Here is a 16,811-nt window from a genome sequence, read left to right as displayed (position 1 = left end):
GTTTGCTGACCAGGTGGGTTAGGGTTTGCCAACCAGATGGGTTATTAGGGTTTGCCAACCAGGTGGGTTAGGGTTTGCCAACCAGATGGGTTATTAGGGTTTGCTGACCAGGTGGGTTAGGGTTTGCCAACCAGATGGGTTATTAGGGTTTGCCAACCAGGTGGGTTAGGGTTTGCCAAGTGGCAAAAGGGAGGAAGTTAGAAGAGAAAGAGCCATTGCGCTCGCACCTTTGCCGAGCCAAATATGGATGCAGTCTGCAGCTCGCGGTCGTCCTCCTCCTTCCTGGGGTGGATGATGAGCGTGACGTGGCAGCTGGAGTTGGTGGCAAACTTCCTGAAGGCGGCGATGATGTGGTCCTGCACGGCGAACCTGGAGCATGAACACAAAACCTCTCTGTGTCACCAAACGTCAATAGACTGAAAGTCAAGGTGGAAAAGAACATTCTAGTAATGAAATGCCATCAAAAGGCTGGGAAATATATCACATCTATGATTAAATCGCACAGTGGAACCTCCATTTTAGAACCCATCTTTTTGCACTTTTTGACTTAGGAACTATTAGATGGAGCCAAGTGTGTGCGATCATCTTCATTCATCCATTTTGTGCCCCGCTGGAAGCCATTTTGTGCTTGCTGGTATTGAGGAGATGGATGAAGCTGGCTTCCTGCCACAGCAACATTTCATTGTGACGAGAACAGACTTTTTTTGCAAAAACATGCCAAAGCGGACTTCTATCACAGCTAGGGTTGCCAAATTCCGGGAATATTCAAAGTTGGAAACTTTCCATGGGAATTAACGGGAAATAAACATTGAATGCAACATGCTAGATCTTGCAGCATGATCATTAGCTAAAACCACATGATTTAATGCAAATTCAGTAGAATTTCAACCCTGCACTGTGCATTCCTCCATCACATGTGCAGATCATTCCCAATCCAATCCAATCCACTTTATTTATATAGCACATTTACACAACAAGAATGTTTCCAAAGTGCTGCACAGCCATGTTAAAAACAATATTAAAAACATTATTAAAAACGATATTAAAAACAATATTAAAAACAATATTATGCTACACCAATGACTGAATAAAAACAAAGAATAAATGAATAAAAAACCAATACAGAGACAATATAAAAAATAAATATGATTAAAAACGATTTTAAAGGGTAAAACCAATTAAAACAGTAAAATAGACATCAAAATTTATTTAAAAAAAATAAAATAAAAACCAGCATGCTACACACTACAGCAGGGCTATTGAGGCCACACTAGTATTTGAGCACAAGGACTTCATCCAGTCTGGGTTTGGAGGTTGCCAGGAGAACGCTACATTTCGGACTGCATTGTGCCGGGTGTGAAATTTGGTGGAGGAGGAATTATGGTGTGGGGTTGTTTTTTCAGGAGTTGGGCTTGGCCCCTTAGTTCCAGTGAAAGGAACTTTGAATGCTCCAGGATTTTGGACAATTCCATGGGATGGCTCTTCAAGTGCATATGTGAGTAAAGGCAGGTGGCCAAATACTTTTGGCAATATAGTATATATTGATGACGGATTTGACCTTTTTAAAGGTTTATTATTGTCGCAATATGGTTGGTAAAGTGAAGGATTTTGGGGGATTTCTGTTGGATTGTGAGGGCACCAAAAGAGACTTGTGTGTGTGTGCAGGACAGTTGAGCTTGTCGTCGTTGTTGTTTTAGCTTGTCACCTCCTTGTTATGTTTGTGTGATGTACAGTACTGTATAGCAGGGGTCCCCAACCTTTTTGGCACCAGGGACCGGTTTAATGAAGGCATTATTTTCACGGACCGGCCTTCCATGTGTGGCAGATAAATATGGCAACTATAAGTCGCAGTTTTTTTCATAGTTTGGCCGGGGGTGCGACTTATACTCAGGAGCGACTTATGTGTGAAATGATGAACACATTAGCGTCAAATATCAAATAATATTATTGATCTCATTCACGTAAGAGACTAGACGTATAAGATTTCATGGGATTTAGCGATTAGGAGTGACAGATTGTTTGGTGAACGTATAGCATGTTCTATATGTTATAGTTATTTGAATGACTCTTACCATAATATGTTACGTTAACATACCAGGCACCTTCTCAGTTGGTTATTTATGCCTCATATAGGGCTGCAACTAACGATTAATTTGATAATCGACTAATCTGTCGATTATTACTTCGATTAATAATCGGATAAAAGAGACAAACTACATTTCTATCCTTTCCAGTATTTTATTGCAAAAAACCAGCATACTGGCACCATGTTGTGGACATTGGGGGTGCAGCATACACCAATAATAACACAGAAATGTAACTCATCAGAACTGAATCAGATATTGTACACGTTTCTGTTGTGAATAATAAAGGATTCATTTTAGGCTGCCTCTAAATAATAGCATGAAATATTCCAGCACCTTCATAACGTTTAGTTATACTAAAGCGTCACTCAAATCTAAATATATTTATATAGCTTTATCGGCCCGGCTACATTGATCCATTATGAAACCAACCTGAGATATTTCTGTCCGTTACGTTTATTTCCAAATTGGTAAGCGTGCGTTTTCTCTCTCAAAACGGAGTCAAATGTGCCGGAGACACATTATCAGCCCCGCGTTGCAACAAAGGCATAACTGTAACGTTACTCGCAAAAAAGCTGAACTCATGAATGCTTGTTGCCACTATGGATTTAGAAAGTTACGTACTGTGAGTTCTTCCCTTCATCCATGGCTCCAACATGTTTCTTCTTCAGGTGCTCCAGAAGCAATGCTCCAGAAGCAATGTTGTACTTCCGTGCCATTTTGCAGGAAACGCTCTTCTTTGAAGTCTTTAAAGTGAAGTGTTCCCACACTTTTGACGACTTAGGTCGTACACTTTTCTCCATTGAAGCAATAACCTCAAGATGTTTCTCCGCTAAACTATCGGTCGTGTTTTCCTGCGCCATTTTTCGAATTTTTCCAGCAAAGGAGACGCCGTCGTCACGTGAGCTGCACATGACACATCATTGGCTAGCTTACGCCACCTCATGAGACGTAGCCTAACCGCCGCCCTGGCGCTGTTTTGTACTGTTTTTGTACGTATTTTGATTATTGTTTCTCAGCTGTTTGTAAATATTGCAGTTTATAAATAAAGGTTTATAAAAATAAATTTAAAAAAAGAGCCTTCGCGCATAGTTCCAACGAATCGATGACTAAATTAATCTCCAACTATTTTGGTAATCGATTTTAATCGATTAGTTGTTGCAGCCCTAGCCTCATATAACATACACTTATTCAGCGTGTTGTTCACTATTCTTTATTTATTTTAAATTGCCTTTCAAATGTCTATTCTTGGTGTTGGCTTTTATCAAATACATTTCCCCAAAAAATGCGACTTACACTCCAGTGCGACTTATATGTTTTTTTCCTTCTTTATTATGCATTTTCGGCCGGTGCAACTTATACTCCGAAAAATACGGTAAGTGCATGAAAAATGAATACATGAAAAAAACTCACCATAACGTTGAATTAGTGGGAGCCCCTGGCCTTTTCCCTTTGCAGAAAAACTCTCCATTTTTACTCATTTTTGCTAGTAGTGGGCTTTTTTTTGGCTTTAGTATCTGATGGGTTATAGGTAGGGGTGTAACGGTACACAAAAATTTCGGTTTGGTACGTACCTCGGTGTAGAGGTCACAGTTCGGTTCATTTTCGGTACAGTAAGAAAACAACAAAATACAAATTTTTGGGTTATTTATTTACCAAATTTGCAAAGTCTTCCACCAAAAATATTTTTCTTAGTGGAATATTTGATGTGAAGTAATGGGAACCTTGGATAGGTCAATAATTCATAATAACATTGATTTTGATTCAATATTATGTTTTGAGCAATGACAGTTTGAAAGAAAAAAAACCCAGCTTTGTTTTATTAGTCAACATTGCAACTTTTTCTACATGACATTTAACCTTTAAGCTTTTTTATTTCACTTTTCTTATGTTTTTGTTTATTTTAATAGTATTTTTAGAACGTGCCGTGGGCCTTTAAAACATTAGCTGTGGGCCACAAATGGCCTCCGGGGCACACTTTTGACACCCCTGCTGTAGATAATAAAAAATTAAATGTGATAAATCTATGGATAAAAAGCAGAGCCTGGCGATGCATGCGCATTTATCATAACTCTCTCTCTCTCTGTCTCTGCCCCTCCCTCACCAATGCTGCTGCATTTTGTTTTTAACCCCTTCTTAACCCTGAACGTACACTGAAAATACACGCAACCCTCACTCAAAATGCCGGACATTTGAGGCATTTAAAGGCCTACTGAAATGAAATGTTCTTATTTAAACGGGGATAGCAGATCCATTCTGTGTCATATTTGATCATTTCGCGATATTGCCATAATTTTTGCTGAAAGGATTTAGTAGAGAACATCGACGATAAAGTTCGCAACTTTTGGTCGCTGATAAAAAAAAGCCTTGCCTGTACCGGAAGTAGCGTGACGTCACAGGTTGAAGGACTCCTCCCATTTGAACATTGTTTACACCAGCAGCGAGAGCGATTCGGACCGAGAAAGCGACGATTACCCCATTAATTTGAGCGAGGATGAAAGATTCGTGGATGAGGAACGTGAGAGTGAAGGATTAGAGTGCATTGCAGGACGTATCTTTTTTCCCTCTGACCGTAACTTAGGTACAAGCTGGCTCATTGGATTCCACACTTTCTCCTTTTTCTGTTGTGGATCACGGATTTGTATTTTAAACCACCTGGGATACTATATCCTCTTGAAAATGAGAGTCGAGACTGCAAAATGGACATTCACATTGACTTTTATCTCCACGACAATACATCGGCGAAGCACTTTAGCTACGGAGCTAACGTGATAGCGTCGTGCTTAACTGCAGATAGAAATAGAAGAAATAAGCCCCTGACTGGAAGGATAGACAGAAGATCAACAATACTACTATCAGGAGATACCGAACCAAACCCTGGACCTGTAACCACACGGTTAATTGTCCAGCCTATAGCAATGCTGTTGCTAACGACGCCATTGAAGCTAACTTAGCTACGGGACCTCGACAGAGCTATGCTAAAAACATTAGCTCTCCACCTACGCCAGCCCTCATCTGCTCATCAACACCCGTGCTCACCTGCGTTCCAGCGATCGGCGGCGTGACGAAAGACTTCACCCGATCATCGATGCGGTCGGCGGCTAGCGTCGGATAGCGCGTCTGCTATCCAACTCAAAGTCCTCCTGGTTGTGTTGCTGTAGCTAGCCGCTAATACACCGATCCCATCTACAGCTTTCTTCTTTGCAGTCTTCATTGTCCATTAAACAAATTGCAAAAGATTCACCAACACGGATGTCCAGAATACTGTGGAATTATGTGGTGAAAACAGACGACTTAAAGGCCTACTGAAATTAATTTTTTTATTCAAACGGGGATAGCAGATCCATTCTATGTGTCATACTTGATCATTTTGCGATATTGCCATATTTTTGCTGAAAGGATTTAGTAGAGAACAACGTCGATAAAGTTCGCAACTTTTGGTCTCTGATAAAAAAAAACCTTGCCCCTACCGGAAGTAGCGTGACGTTGTCAGTTGTTCACTCCCTCATATTTTCCTATTGTTTTCAACACAACTAGAGCTATTCGGACCGTGAAAGTGACGATTACCCCATTAATTTGAGCGAGGATGAAAGATTCGTGGACGAGGAACGTTAGAGTGAAGGACTAGAATGCAGTGAAATACATATTTTTTTTCGCTCTGACCGTAACTTAGGTACAAGCTGGCTCATTGGATTCCACACTCTCTCCTTTTTCTATTGTGGATCACGGATTTGTATTTTAAACCACCTGGGATACTATATCCTCTTGAAAATGAGAGTCGAGAACGCGAAATGGACATTCACAGTGACTTTTATCTCCACGACAATACATCGACGAAGCTCTTTAGCATGAGCTAACGTGATAGCATCTGTCTCAAATGCAGATAGAAACAAAATAAATAAATCCCTGACTGGAAGGATAGACAGAATATCGACAATACTATTAAACCATGTACATGTAACTACACGGTTAATAGATCTCAGCCTGGCAAAGCTTAACAATGCTGTTGCTAACGACGCAAAGGCTAACTTAGCAACCGGAGCTCACAGAGCTATGATAAAAACATTAGCGCTCCACCTACGCCAGCCAGCCCTCATCTGCTTTGCTCAGCAACACCCGTGCTCACCTGCGTTCCAGCGATTGACGGCGCGACGAAGGACTTCACCAGATCATCCGTGCGGTGGGTCTGCTAGCATCGGCTAGGCGTCTGCTAGCATCGGCTAGGCGTCTGCTAGCATCGGCTAGGCGTCTGCTAGCATCGGCTAGGCGTCTGCTATCCGAGTAAGTGGTCCTTGTGTTGCTACAGCCACCTACAACGTCCTTCTTTGCAGCCTCCATTGTTCATTAAACAAATTGCAAAAGATTCACCAACACAGATGTCCAGAATACTGTGGAATTATGAAATGAAAACAGAGCTTTTTTGTATTGTATTCAATGGAGAAGGCATACCTCTGTTCCCCGGGCTACGTCGCGCGCATACGTCATCCTTCGAAGGCTTTTTCAACCGGAAGTGTGGCGGGAAATTTAAAATGGCACTTTATAAGTTAACCCGGCCGTATTGGCATGTGTTGCAATGTTAAGATTTCATCATTGATATATAAACTATCAGACCGCGTGGTCGCTAGTAGTGGCTTTCAGTAGGCCTTTAAGCTGGCAACCGTGCTATTCCAAAATGTCGGATTCAACGCTTGACGTCACGCGCAAACGTCATCATACCGAGACGTTTTCAGACGGATATTTCCCGGGAAATTTAAAATGTCACTTTATAAGTTAACCCGGCCGTATTGGCATGTGTTGCAATGTTAACATTTCATCATTGATATATAAACTATCAGACTGCGTGGTCTGTGGTAGTGGCTTTCAGTAGGCCTTTAAGAAACTCCGCCCCGACAGCTCCGCAAAAGAGGACATGTCCGGTGAAAAGAGGACGTATGGTCAGTTTCTTGAATGCCTCAAATGTCCGGCATTTTGAGTAAACAATGCGTGTTGTGCCTCGGTGTGCATTGTTTACACAACGTGCGTTACGCTACTTAATATGTCCGTGTGGAAACTCGTTCGGTACGCCTCCGAACCGAACCGGAACCCCCGTACCGAAACGGTTCAATACAAATACACGTACCGTTACACCCCTAACTTATGGAGATAATAACGGTAGTTTGAACTTACTTGTCAATGGAGAGGTTCTCCTGTCCCATCATGAACTGCAGGTTGTCGATGACCACGTGGTTGATATCGTAGAGGTAGACGGCGTGCTGCATGGTGTCCAGCACGGACCTGCAGACAGTTTGGGGACAAGGGTCAGCAGGCCGCCATCACGCCCACAGCACGCGGCGTGACCCACTTGATGTTCTGCTGGCCGTGGAAGGTCATGAAGTAGAGCGGCAGCTCCTCGAACTTGTCCGCCCAGAAGTCGTACTGCTCCAGGTTCTCCTCCAGCCGCTGCAGGGCGAACTGGGTCAGCATGATCTTGGCCAGGCGCACGTTGTTGATCTCGAAGCTGCCCCACAGCGTGTTGACGCCCTGCATGCACAGGTCCAGAGCCAGCTCGCTGATGAAGGTGGTCTTCCCGCTACCCGTCGGACCTGCAAAAGCACAACGCACGCGGCGTCACCTTCTATTCTTTATGTGTAAATCATTTTGGCACAAAGATGACCACAAATCGAACATTATTTATCATAACAAAGTTTGTGACACCTTTTATTTGTGACCAGGTCCAGGACAAAAAATACTCTTCTCTAATCTGGGCTAGATTTTTCAAAAGGGACCCTAGTCAGACCAATGTGGTCTGTAAACGATGCAAGGCAAGAGCGCTAATACCAAACTACCTTAGCCGTGCTCACCCTTTAGAGCACAGCTGTAACTTCCTGCCACTAAACCTGCAGAAAATAGTTCTTCTCAGTTCTACATGTTTACACTATTTTCTTACACTTCATTAACCCTTGTGTGGTGTTCATATTGTTGTTACTCAGCCAGTGTTCGTGGGTCTGATGGACCCTTTGCATTTTGTGGCTTTTAATGCCTCACAATCAAACACTTTTATGTTAAAATACTGACTTATCCCAAAAAACATCTGTAATGAAGTGCTCCGAGAGGCTGGTAAAGGAATACATTGTCTCCAGACTTCCCCCCACATTCGACCCATACCAGTTCGCTTATCGCCCTAACCGCTCCACAGAGGACGCCATCTCCTCTGCACTCCACCTGAGCTTAGCAAATCTGGAAGGAAAGGACACACACGTGCGGATGTTGTTTCTGGACTTCAACTCTGCATTCAACACCATCATCCCGCAGCACTTGCTGAGCAAACTGGCCCCCTTTGGATTCAGTACCCCCTATGCAACTGGCTGCTTGACTTCCTCACAGACAGACCCCAATCTGTGAGAGTGGGCAACAACACCTCCAGTGCCATCTCCCTGAGCACCGGCTCCCCCCAGGGCGGCATCCTGAGTCCGCTGCTGTTCACGTTGATGACCCATGACTGCTGCGCCAGGTCCACTACTAACCACATTGTGAAGTACACGACAGTAGAGGGCCTCATCCGTGACGACAACGACATGGACTACAGGGAGGTGAAACATCTGGTTGACTGGTGCAGAACCAACAACCTGGTCCTGAACGTCGACAAGACCAAGGAGATCATTGTCGATTTCAAGAAGCACCAGTCCAGCCACGCTCCACTCTACATCAACGGCACAGCGGTGGAGATGGTAAGCAGCACCAAGTTCCTGGGGGTGCAGATAACTGACAATATGACCTGGTCCCTACACACCGGAGCTCTTGTAAAAAGAGCTCAGCAGCGCATGCACTTTTTGCGTCGGATGAAAATAGCACAGCTCCCTCCCCCCATTCTCAGCACATTCTACAGAGGCACTATAGAGAGCCTGCTGACCAACAGCATGTCTGTCTGGACTGGAGCCTGCAGTGCCTCAGACTGGAAGTCTCTCCAGAGAGTGGTGAGGACGGCGGAAAAGATCATCAGGACTCCTCTTCCTCCTATCCAGGAGATGGCAAAAAGCCGCTGCCTGACCAGGGCTCAGAAAATCTGCAGAGACTCCTCCCACCCCCACCAAAGACTGTTTTCACTGCTGGACTCTAGAAAGAGGTTCCGCAGCCTCTGTAGCAGAACCTCCAGGTTCTGTAACAGCTTCTTCCCTCAGGCCGTAAGACTCTTGAACGCATCATAATAATCCCCTCAATTCCCCCCAAAAATGGATGAACTCGCTGGAATATAAAGACAATATAACATACATCCATAAACATGGATGCATATGCAAAAGTACAATATATTTATCTTTACAGTAATCTATGTATGTATATGTGCATCTTATTGCTTTTTTATCCTGCACTGCCAACCAGCTAATGCAACAAAATTTCGTTCCTATCTGTACTGTAAAGTTCAAATTTGAACGACAATAAAAAGTAAGTCTAAGTCTAAGTCTAAGACCCACAAACACTGGCTGAGTAACAACAACAACTGTATACCTACACTCTGTCCTCCTCCTGTCTAGGCCTGCTGTGTGTGTGTGTGTGTGTGTGTGTGTGTGGGCGTGTGGTACAAAGAACATAAATTTCCACACTTCTATTAGCCCCGGGTCCAGTGGACCCCGGACATCTTATATGTAATAGAAATGTGTAGGGGGGGTGTATGGTGTGTGTTCATTAAATATGTATTCTGATATATGTTCTTCACAGAAAATGAGCCAAAGCCAGTGAGTCTCAGTTTGAAAAATTAATTAATTGTATCATTTTTCTTTTAATAAAAATCGAAAACGGGTCCCACAGACCCGAACACCACACAAGGGTTAAACTTTTTTTTTTACATATTCCTCATTTTTTAACCTTCATTTTCAGAGATTATTGTTAAGTGTTCAATGTGATTTTACTATTTAGTTGACATTGTTTGAGTGTTTTCCATGTTTTGCTGACATTTCCTTTCTGCCTTGATAGTTGAGGGATTATAATCGGAGGAAAGTTATCTTGAAAATAAAATATAATATTTTCCTGTTGTTTATTTTCCGTAGATCATAGAAAATTGCAATAATTATCGATATTGATCAATATAGTAATAATATTCATATAATTAATGCTTAACAAAAAAATTCCTTTCCAGAGTTGAATAAGAATAACATGGCAAATTCATGTTACACAGCTGTTATTTCCTGCCACTAAACCTGCAGAAAATAGTTATTCTCAGGTTTCTACATGTTTACACTATTTTCTTACACTTCATCAAACATTTTTTTACATATTCCTCATTTTTTAACCTTCATTTTAAGAGATTATTGTTAAGTGTTCAATGTGATTTTACTATTTTGTTAACATTGCTTGAGTGTTTTCCATGTTTGTGTTGACATTTCCTTTCTGCCTTGATAGCTGAGGGATCATAATCAGAGGAAAGTTATCTTTAAAAAAAATAATTATATTTTCCTGTTTATTTTCCGTAGGTCATAGAAAATTGCAATAATTATCGATATTAAACAATATAGTAACAGGGTTTCCCACACATTCATTTATTTGTGGCGGCCCGCCACGAAAGAATTACGTCCGCCACAAATAAAAAAAAATTAAAAAAATACATTTATTTTTTTTGTCCTCTCTAGCTTCTTAGGCAAATCATATAGTTGATGTAGATGCCCATATAGGCTGTTCACATTTACTTTACAAAAGAGAAGTGTAGGATACTTCTCTTGTTGCCTTATTTGTATTTGACCACTACTGTTTTCTGTTTATTTGTTACTGACTGTGGCAGGACACCTCTGCCTCTGTTTCACTTTATGTTGCTGGTAAATAATATGGTTGTTGTAGTAGTAGGCTAAAGTTAAATGATTTAGTATGCACTAATTAAAGGGGCAGAGCTTTAAGAGACATTTTAGCTTTTATATTTTATAAGATATATTTTTTGTAAGAACCACAATTAATAAATATATTTCAGTGAATAACTTATTGTTCAAATCTGTATATAAATATGTACATAAAGTGTTGTAATTATATTGTAAAATGGATGGACGTTTAAAACAAAACTGTTATTATTAATTAGTAAGTATACATTTTTTTGAGCATTTTTAGAGAAAATCAAATCATTGTAGTAAATTATGCAAATTACTCGATGATGTCATGGTGACCACGCCCATAGCCACACCCCCACCGCCACAGGTATCTTGGCAGTTTATGGGAAACACTGGTTTATTGCATAATTCATATAGAATATTGTAAGTCCTGTTGATATCATTGTGTTTATTATATAGTTCATACAGAATATTGTAAGTCCTGTTGATATCATTGTGTTTATTATATAGTTCATACAGAATATTGTAAGTCCTGTTGATATCATTGTTTATTGTATAGTTCATACAGAATATTGTAAGTCCTGTTGATATCATTGTTGTTTATTATATAGTTCATACAGAATATTGTAAGTCCTGTTGATATCATTGTGTTTATTATATAGTTCATACAGAATATTGTAAGTCTTGTTGATATCATTGTGTTTATTATATAGTTCATACAGAATATTGTACGTCCTGTTGATATCATTGTGTTTATTATATAGTTCATACAGAATATTGTAAGTCCTGTTGATATCATTGTTGTTTATTATATAGTTCATACAGAATATTGTAAGTCCTGTTGATATCATTGTGTTTATTATATAGTTCATACAGAATATTGTAAGTCCTGTTGATATCATTGTTGTTTATTATATAGTTCATACAGAATATTGTAAGTCCTGTTGATATCATTGTTGTTTATTATATAGTTCATACAGAATATTGTAAGTCCTGTTGATATCATTGTGTTTATTATATAGTTCATACAGAATATTGTAAGTCCTGTTGATATCATTGTGTTTATTATATAGTTCATACAGAATATTGTAAGTCCTGTTGATATCATTGTGTTTATTATATAGTTCATACAGAATATTGTAAGTCCTGTTGATATCATTGTGTTTATTGTATAGTTCATACAGAATATTGTCAGTCCTGTTGATATCATTGTGTTTATTATATAGTTAATACAGAATATTGTAAGTCCTGTTGATATCATTGTTGTTTATTATATAGTTCATACAGAATATTGTAAATCCTGTTGATATCATTGTGTTTATTATATAGTTAATACAGAATATTGTAAGTCTTGTTGATATCATTGTGTTGTAAGTATACATTTTTTGAGCCTTTTTAGAGAAAATCAAATCATTGTAGTAAATTATGCAAATTACTCGATGATGTCATGGTGACCACGCCCCCACCGCCACAGGTATCTTGGCAGTTTATGGGAAACACGAGTAATAATATTCATATAATTAATGCTTAACAAAAAACTAATTTCCATAGTTGAATAAGAATAAGATGGCAAATTCATGTTACACAGCCGTTATTTCCTGCCACTAAACCTGCAGAAAGTAGTTCTTCTCAGGTTTCTACACGTTTACACTACTTTCTGACACTTTATTAAACATTTATTCCATATTCCTTATTCTTGCACCTTCATTTTAAGAGCTCATTGTGATATTACTATTTTGTTTACCTCGTTTGAGTGTTTTCCATGCTTTCCTTTCCTTTTGCCTTGATAACTGAGACGATTATAAGGAAGGTTACATTTGAAAAAAAAAATAAAAGTTCACATTTTATGTATTTTATTTCTGCTCCTTATTTTCCATAGATCATAAAAAATGATCAATAATTATTGATACCGACCGATATAAAACACTTATAGCCTGATACAGTTTTCAGCCCTTTTTTAAGTCACATTTTCTTCTTATGCCAGCAGAGGATTTTGCATATTTTGAGAAGTATATCTGAGATTTTTGCACTTTCAATGAAAAAAAATGATCATTTGAATTGAGAAAAGCAAAGTGGATTTGAGATATTTCAGTTTTTGGCTTCAAGATGCGATGAAGAAAGTAGTGTCAAGGTCACCTGTGAACACGGTCAGCTCCCCCTTGCGGTGACCCTTCAGGATCCTGTTGAGGTCGGGAAAGCGGGCCCACTTGACGCCGGCCACCTGCTCCGTGTTGACCAGCTCGCCGTACACGTCGTCTCGCAGCTGCTTGAAGGACACGATGGACTTGTGCGCCGCCGGGATGGAGGCCTTGATGATGCGGCTCAGGTTCTTGCCCTGGGCCAGCGCCTCGCCGGGGCAGGGGCGGTACTCGCCCGGCCGCACCAGCGAGCAGCGCCTCAGGCCCAGCTTGCGCGAGAAGATCTTGGAGGCCTCCCAGGAGCGCATGTCGCCGCCCAGCCACAGCGTCACGCGCTTGAACTGCTCCAGGTACGGCAGCAGGGCGGGCGGCAGGCAGCTGGCGCCGCGCGGGAGAGCCACGCTGGCCAGGCCCGTGGCTTGGCTCACCGCCAGCGTGTCCAGTTCGCCTCCGGTCAGGACCACGTCGGAGTCCATGCGGCCCACCAGCGGGAGGCCGAACAGGTTGTTGTAGGAGCTCCACTTTGGAACCGTGGCCTCGTTGTAGCTCACTTTGTCGTCGCCCGCGCTTTGAGCGGAGAGCAGCTTCACGCCCTTCAAGGAGGAGTCGGGTCCACCAAACCAGGGGAAGACCAGACTCTTGGTGGGCTTAAAGAGCCTCACGCCGAACTTCTTCAGCGTGGCGTTGGAGATCTTTGTGATCTGCGACAGAACAGGACAAGTTACCGTATTTTTCGGACTATAAGTCGCTCCGGAGTATAAATCGCACCGGCCGAAAATGCATAATAAAGAAGGAAAAAAACATATATAAGTCGCACTGGAGTATAAGTCACATTTTTGGGGGGAAATGTATTTGATAAAAGCCAACACCAAGAATAGACATTTGAAAGGCAATTTAAAATAAATAAAGAATAGTGAACAACAGGCTGAATAAGTGTACGTTATATGAGGCATAAATAACCAACTGGTATGTTAACGTAACATATTATGGTAAGAGTCATTCAAATAACTATAACATATAGAACATGCTATACGTTTACCAAACAATCTGTCACTCCTAATCGCTAAATCCCATGAAATCTTATACGTCTAGTCTCTTACGTGAATGACATCAATAATATTATTTGATAATTTACGGTAATGTGGTAATAATGTCACACATAAGTCGCTCCTGAGTATAAGTGTTAACATGCTAATGTTTTGTGCTAGCATTTTAGCTCAATTTGTACTTTTTAAACCTAATAATCCGGGATTTTGTTACTCAGTGCCAACTAAAAAGTATGCCAGCTGTTCACATGTTTACATGCTAACAATACCCGCTAATGTTTTGTGCTAGCATTTGAGCTAATGTTGTACTTTTTAAACCTAATAATCATGGATTTTAAGTGCCAGTTTAAAAAGTATGCCAGCTGTTCACATGTTAACATGCTAACAATATAATTTCAATTAGGGATGTCCGATAATGGCTTTTTGCCGATATCCGATATTCCGATATTGTCCAACTCTTTAATTACCGATACCGATATCAACCGATACCGATATCAACCGATATATGCAGTCGTGGAATTAACACATTATTATGCCTAATTTGGACAACCATGTATGGTGAAGATAAGGTACTTTTTAAAAATAATAATAAAATAAGATAACTAAATTAAAAACATTTTCTTGAATAAAAAAGAAAGTAAAACAATATAAAAACAGTTACATAGAAACTAGTAATTAACGAAAATGAGTAAAATTAACTGTTAAAGGTTAGTATTATTAGTGGAGCAGCAGCACACACAATCATGTGTGCTTACGGACTGTATCCCTTGCAGACTGTATTGATATATATTGATATATAATGTAGGAACCAGAATATTGATAACAGAAAGAAATTGGGGGAGGGAGGTTTTTTGGGTTGGTGCACTAATTGTAAGTGTATCTTGTGTTTTTTATGTTGATTTAATAAATAAAAACCCCCCCCCCAAAAAAAACGATACAGATAATTAAAAAAACGATACCGATAATTTCCGATATTACATTTTAACGCATTTATCGGCCGATAATATCGGCAGGCCGATATTATCGGACATCCCTAATTTCAATGTTTTGTGCTAGCATTTTAAGCTAATTTTGTACTTTTTAAACTGAACAATCAGCAAATTCGTTACTCATGATAGTTTACTTTGACAAAAAAGGGCATAAAACAACCAAAATAAGAATCTAGAAACATAAGAAGTAAAAAAAAAAAAAAAAAAAAAAATTGTTGCATGCCCTTTTTTGTCAAAGTAAACTTTTGTTTGACAATTTCAAACTTTATATGGCAAACACAAAATATGCAATATTTTCCCCCAAAATGTGAACTAATTGGATGAAGCCTTCAATCGTTCATAACATCATTGATTCTTCTTTATTTTTGTTTGTTTTAAAAATAAATGTTATTAAAATTCTAGGGGATCCAAAAGGGCCCCGCTCATAAGAATGTTAAAAAAAATACGTCTTTCAACACTTAAGTCTTTACAGCAACTTCATATCCATCTGTCGATTATAAGTTTATAAAAATGTTGTATATACCGGTATATATATGTATATATATATACCGTATTTTTCGGAGTATACGTTGTTCCAGAGTATAAGTCGCACCGGCCGAAAATGCATAATAAAGAAGGAAAAAACATATATAAGTCGCACTGGAGTATAAGTCGCATTTTTGGGGGAAATGTATTTGATAAAAGCCAACACCAAGAATAGACATTTGAAAGGCAATTTAAAATAAATAAAGAATAGTGAACAACAGGCTGAATAAGTGTACGTTATATGAGGCATAAATAACCAACTGGTATGTTAACGTAACATATTATGGTAAGAGTCATTCAAATAACTATAACATATAGAACATGCTATACGTTTACCAAACAATCTGTCACTCCTAATCGCTAAATCCCATGAAATCTTATACGTCTAGTCTCTTACGTGAATGACATCAATAATATTATTTGATATTTTACGCTAATGTGGTAATAATTTCACACATAAATCGCTCCTGAGTATAAGTCGCAGCCCCGGCCAAACTATGAAAAAAACTGCGACTTATAGTCTGAAAAATACGGTAGGCATGTGTTCTTCTCCTGTGGCGAGGAGCAGCTACCTGAAACATGGCTTTGACCAGCTGGGCCTCGTCTTCGGTCAGGTCGGAGAACGCCACCGAGCTGGACCAGATGCCCTGGACCTCCCTCAGCTCCCGCTCGTGCTGATCCTGCTCCTCGGCGCTCTCCGCGTATCCCAGCAGCACATGCGGGCTGATGAAGTCCTGCTCCTCCTTCTGCATGACCTCCAGGCAGTCCTGGAGGTCCTCCCAGCTGCCCTCCACCTGAGTGTCCATGCACAGGAACTGCCCGGTGGTCTTGTCCACGAACAAGGAGAAGCGCTCCCCCCTGGGGGCCGTGTCCGTGAAGATGGTGGGCGCGTGGAGGCAGCTGAAGCCGTCGTGGAAGGGAACTTCTTTGGAGCGCAGGTACTGCTTGATGTCGGTGACGGTGATGGCACTGACGGGGAAGTCCACCGTGGATTTGGCATCTTTTTTGTACGCCCTGACGGGGCCACGCCACGCCCGGGCATGTCTGTGAGTCAGGAGGCCCACAAAGAGGGAGGACGGATCTCTCCGGGAGGCAGAGCTTGGGGGTCCCACCTGAGATGGACAGGTGGTCGCCCTGAGCAGCAATCTTCTCCACATTAGAGAAGACAACCGCTCCTGAAACACAATAACAGAAGTCACTACAAGAATCATTATGTTGTTACTGGTCCCACCTTTCCTTATAA

General features: G+C 40.7%; 1 protein-coding gene across 3 annotated transcripts in view; it reads right to left on the bottom strand.

Annotated features, from left to right (window-relative positions):
* The window catches only part of twnk (twinkle mtDNA helicase), a 49,417-nt gene that overhangs the window by 30,025 nt on the left and 2,581 nt on the right, over window positions 1-16,811 (bottom strand). For all 3 annotated transcript variants that reach the window (XM_062057266.1, XM_062057267.1, XM_062057268.1), the window contains exons 2-6: window positions 16,141-16,743; window positions 13,007-13,709; window positions 7,426-7,666; window positions 7,251-7,358; window positions 228-369 (exon numbers count right to left, since the gene is read on the bottom strand). In XM_062057266.1, the coding sequence (XP_061913250.1) occupies window positions 228-369; window positions 7,251-7,358; window positions 7,426-7,666; window positions 13,007-13,709; window positions 16,141-16,725 (1,779 nt within the window). In that variant the 5' untranslated portion in view covers window positions 16,726-16,743. The remainder of the gene's footprint in view (window positions 1-227; window positions 370-7,250; window positions 7,359-7,425; window positions 7,667-13,006; window positions 13,710-16,140; window positions 16,744-16,811) is intronic.

This window comes from Entelurus aequoreus, linkage group LG08, assembly GCF_033978785.1.
Source record: "Entelurus aequoreus isolate RoL-2023_Sb linkage group LG08, RoL_Eaeq_v1.1, whole genome shotgun sequence".
Taxonomy (NCBI): Eukaryota; Metazoa; Chordata; class Actinopteri; order Syngnathiformes; family Syngnathidae; genus Entelurus; species Entelurus aequoreus.
This window is presented reverse-complemented; position numbering and strand designations above follow the sequence as displayed.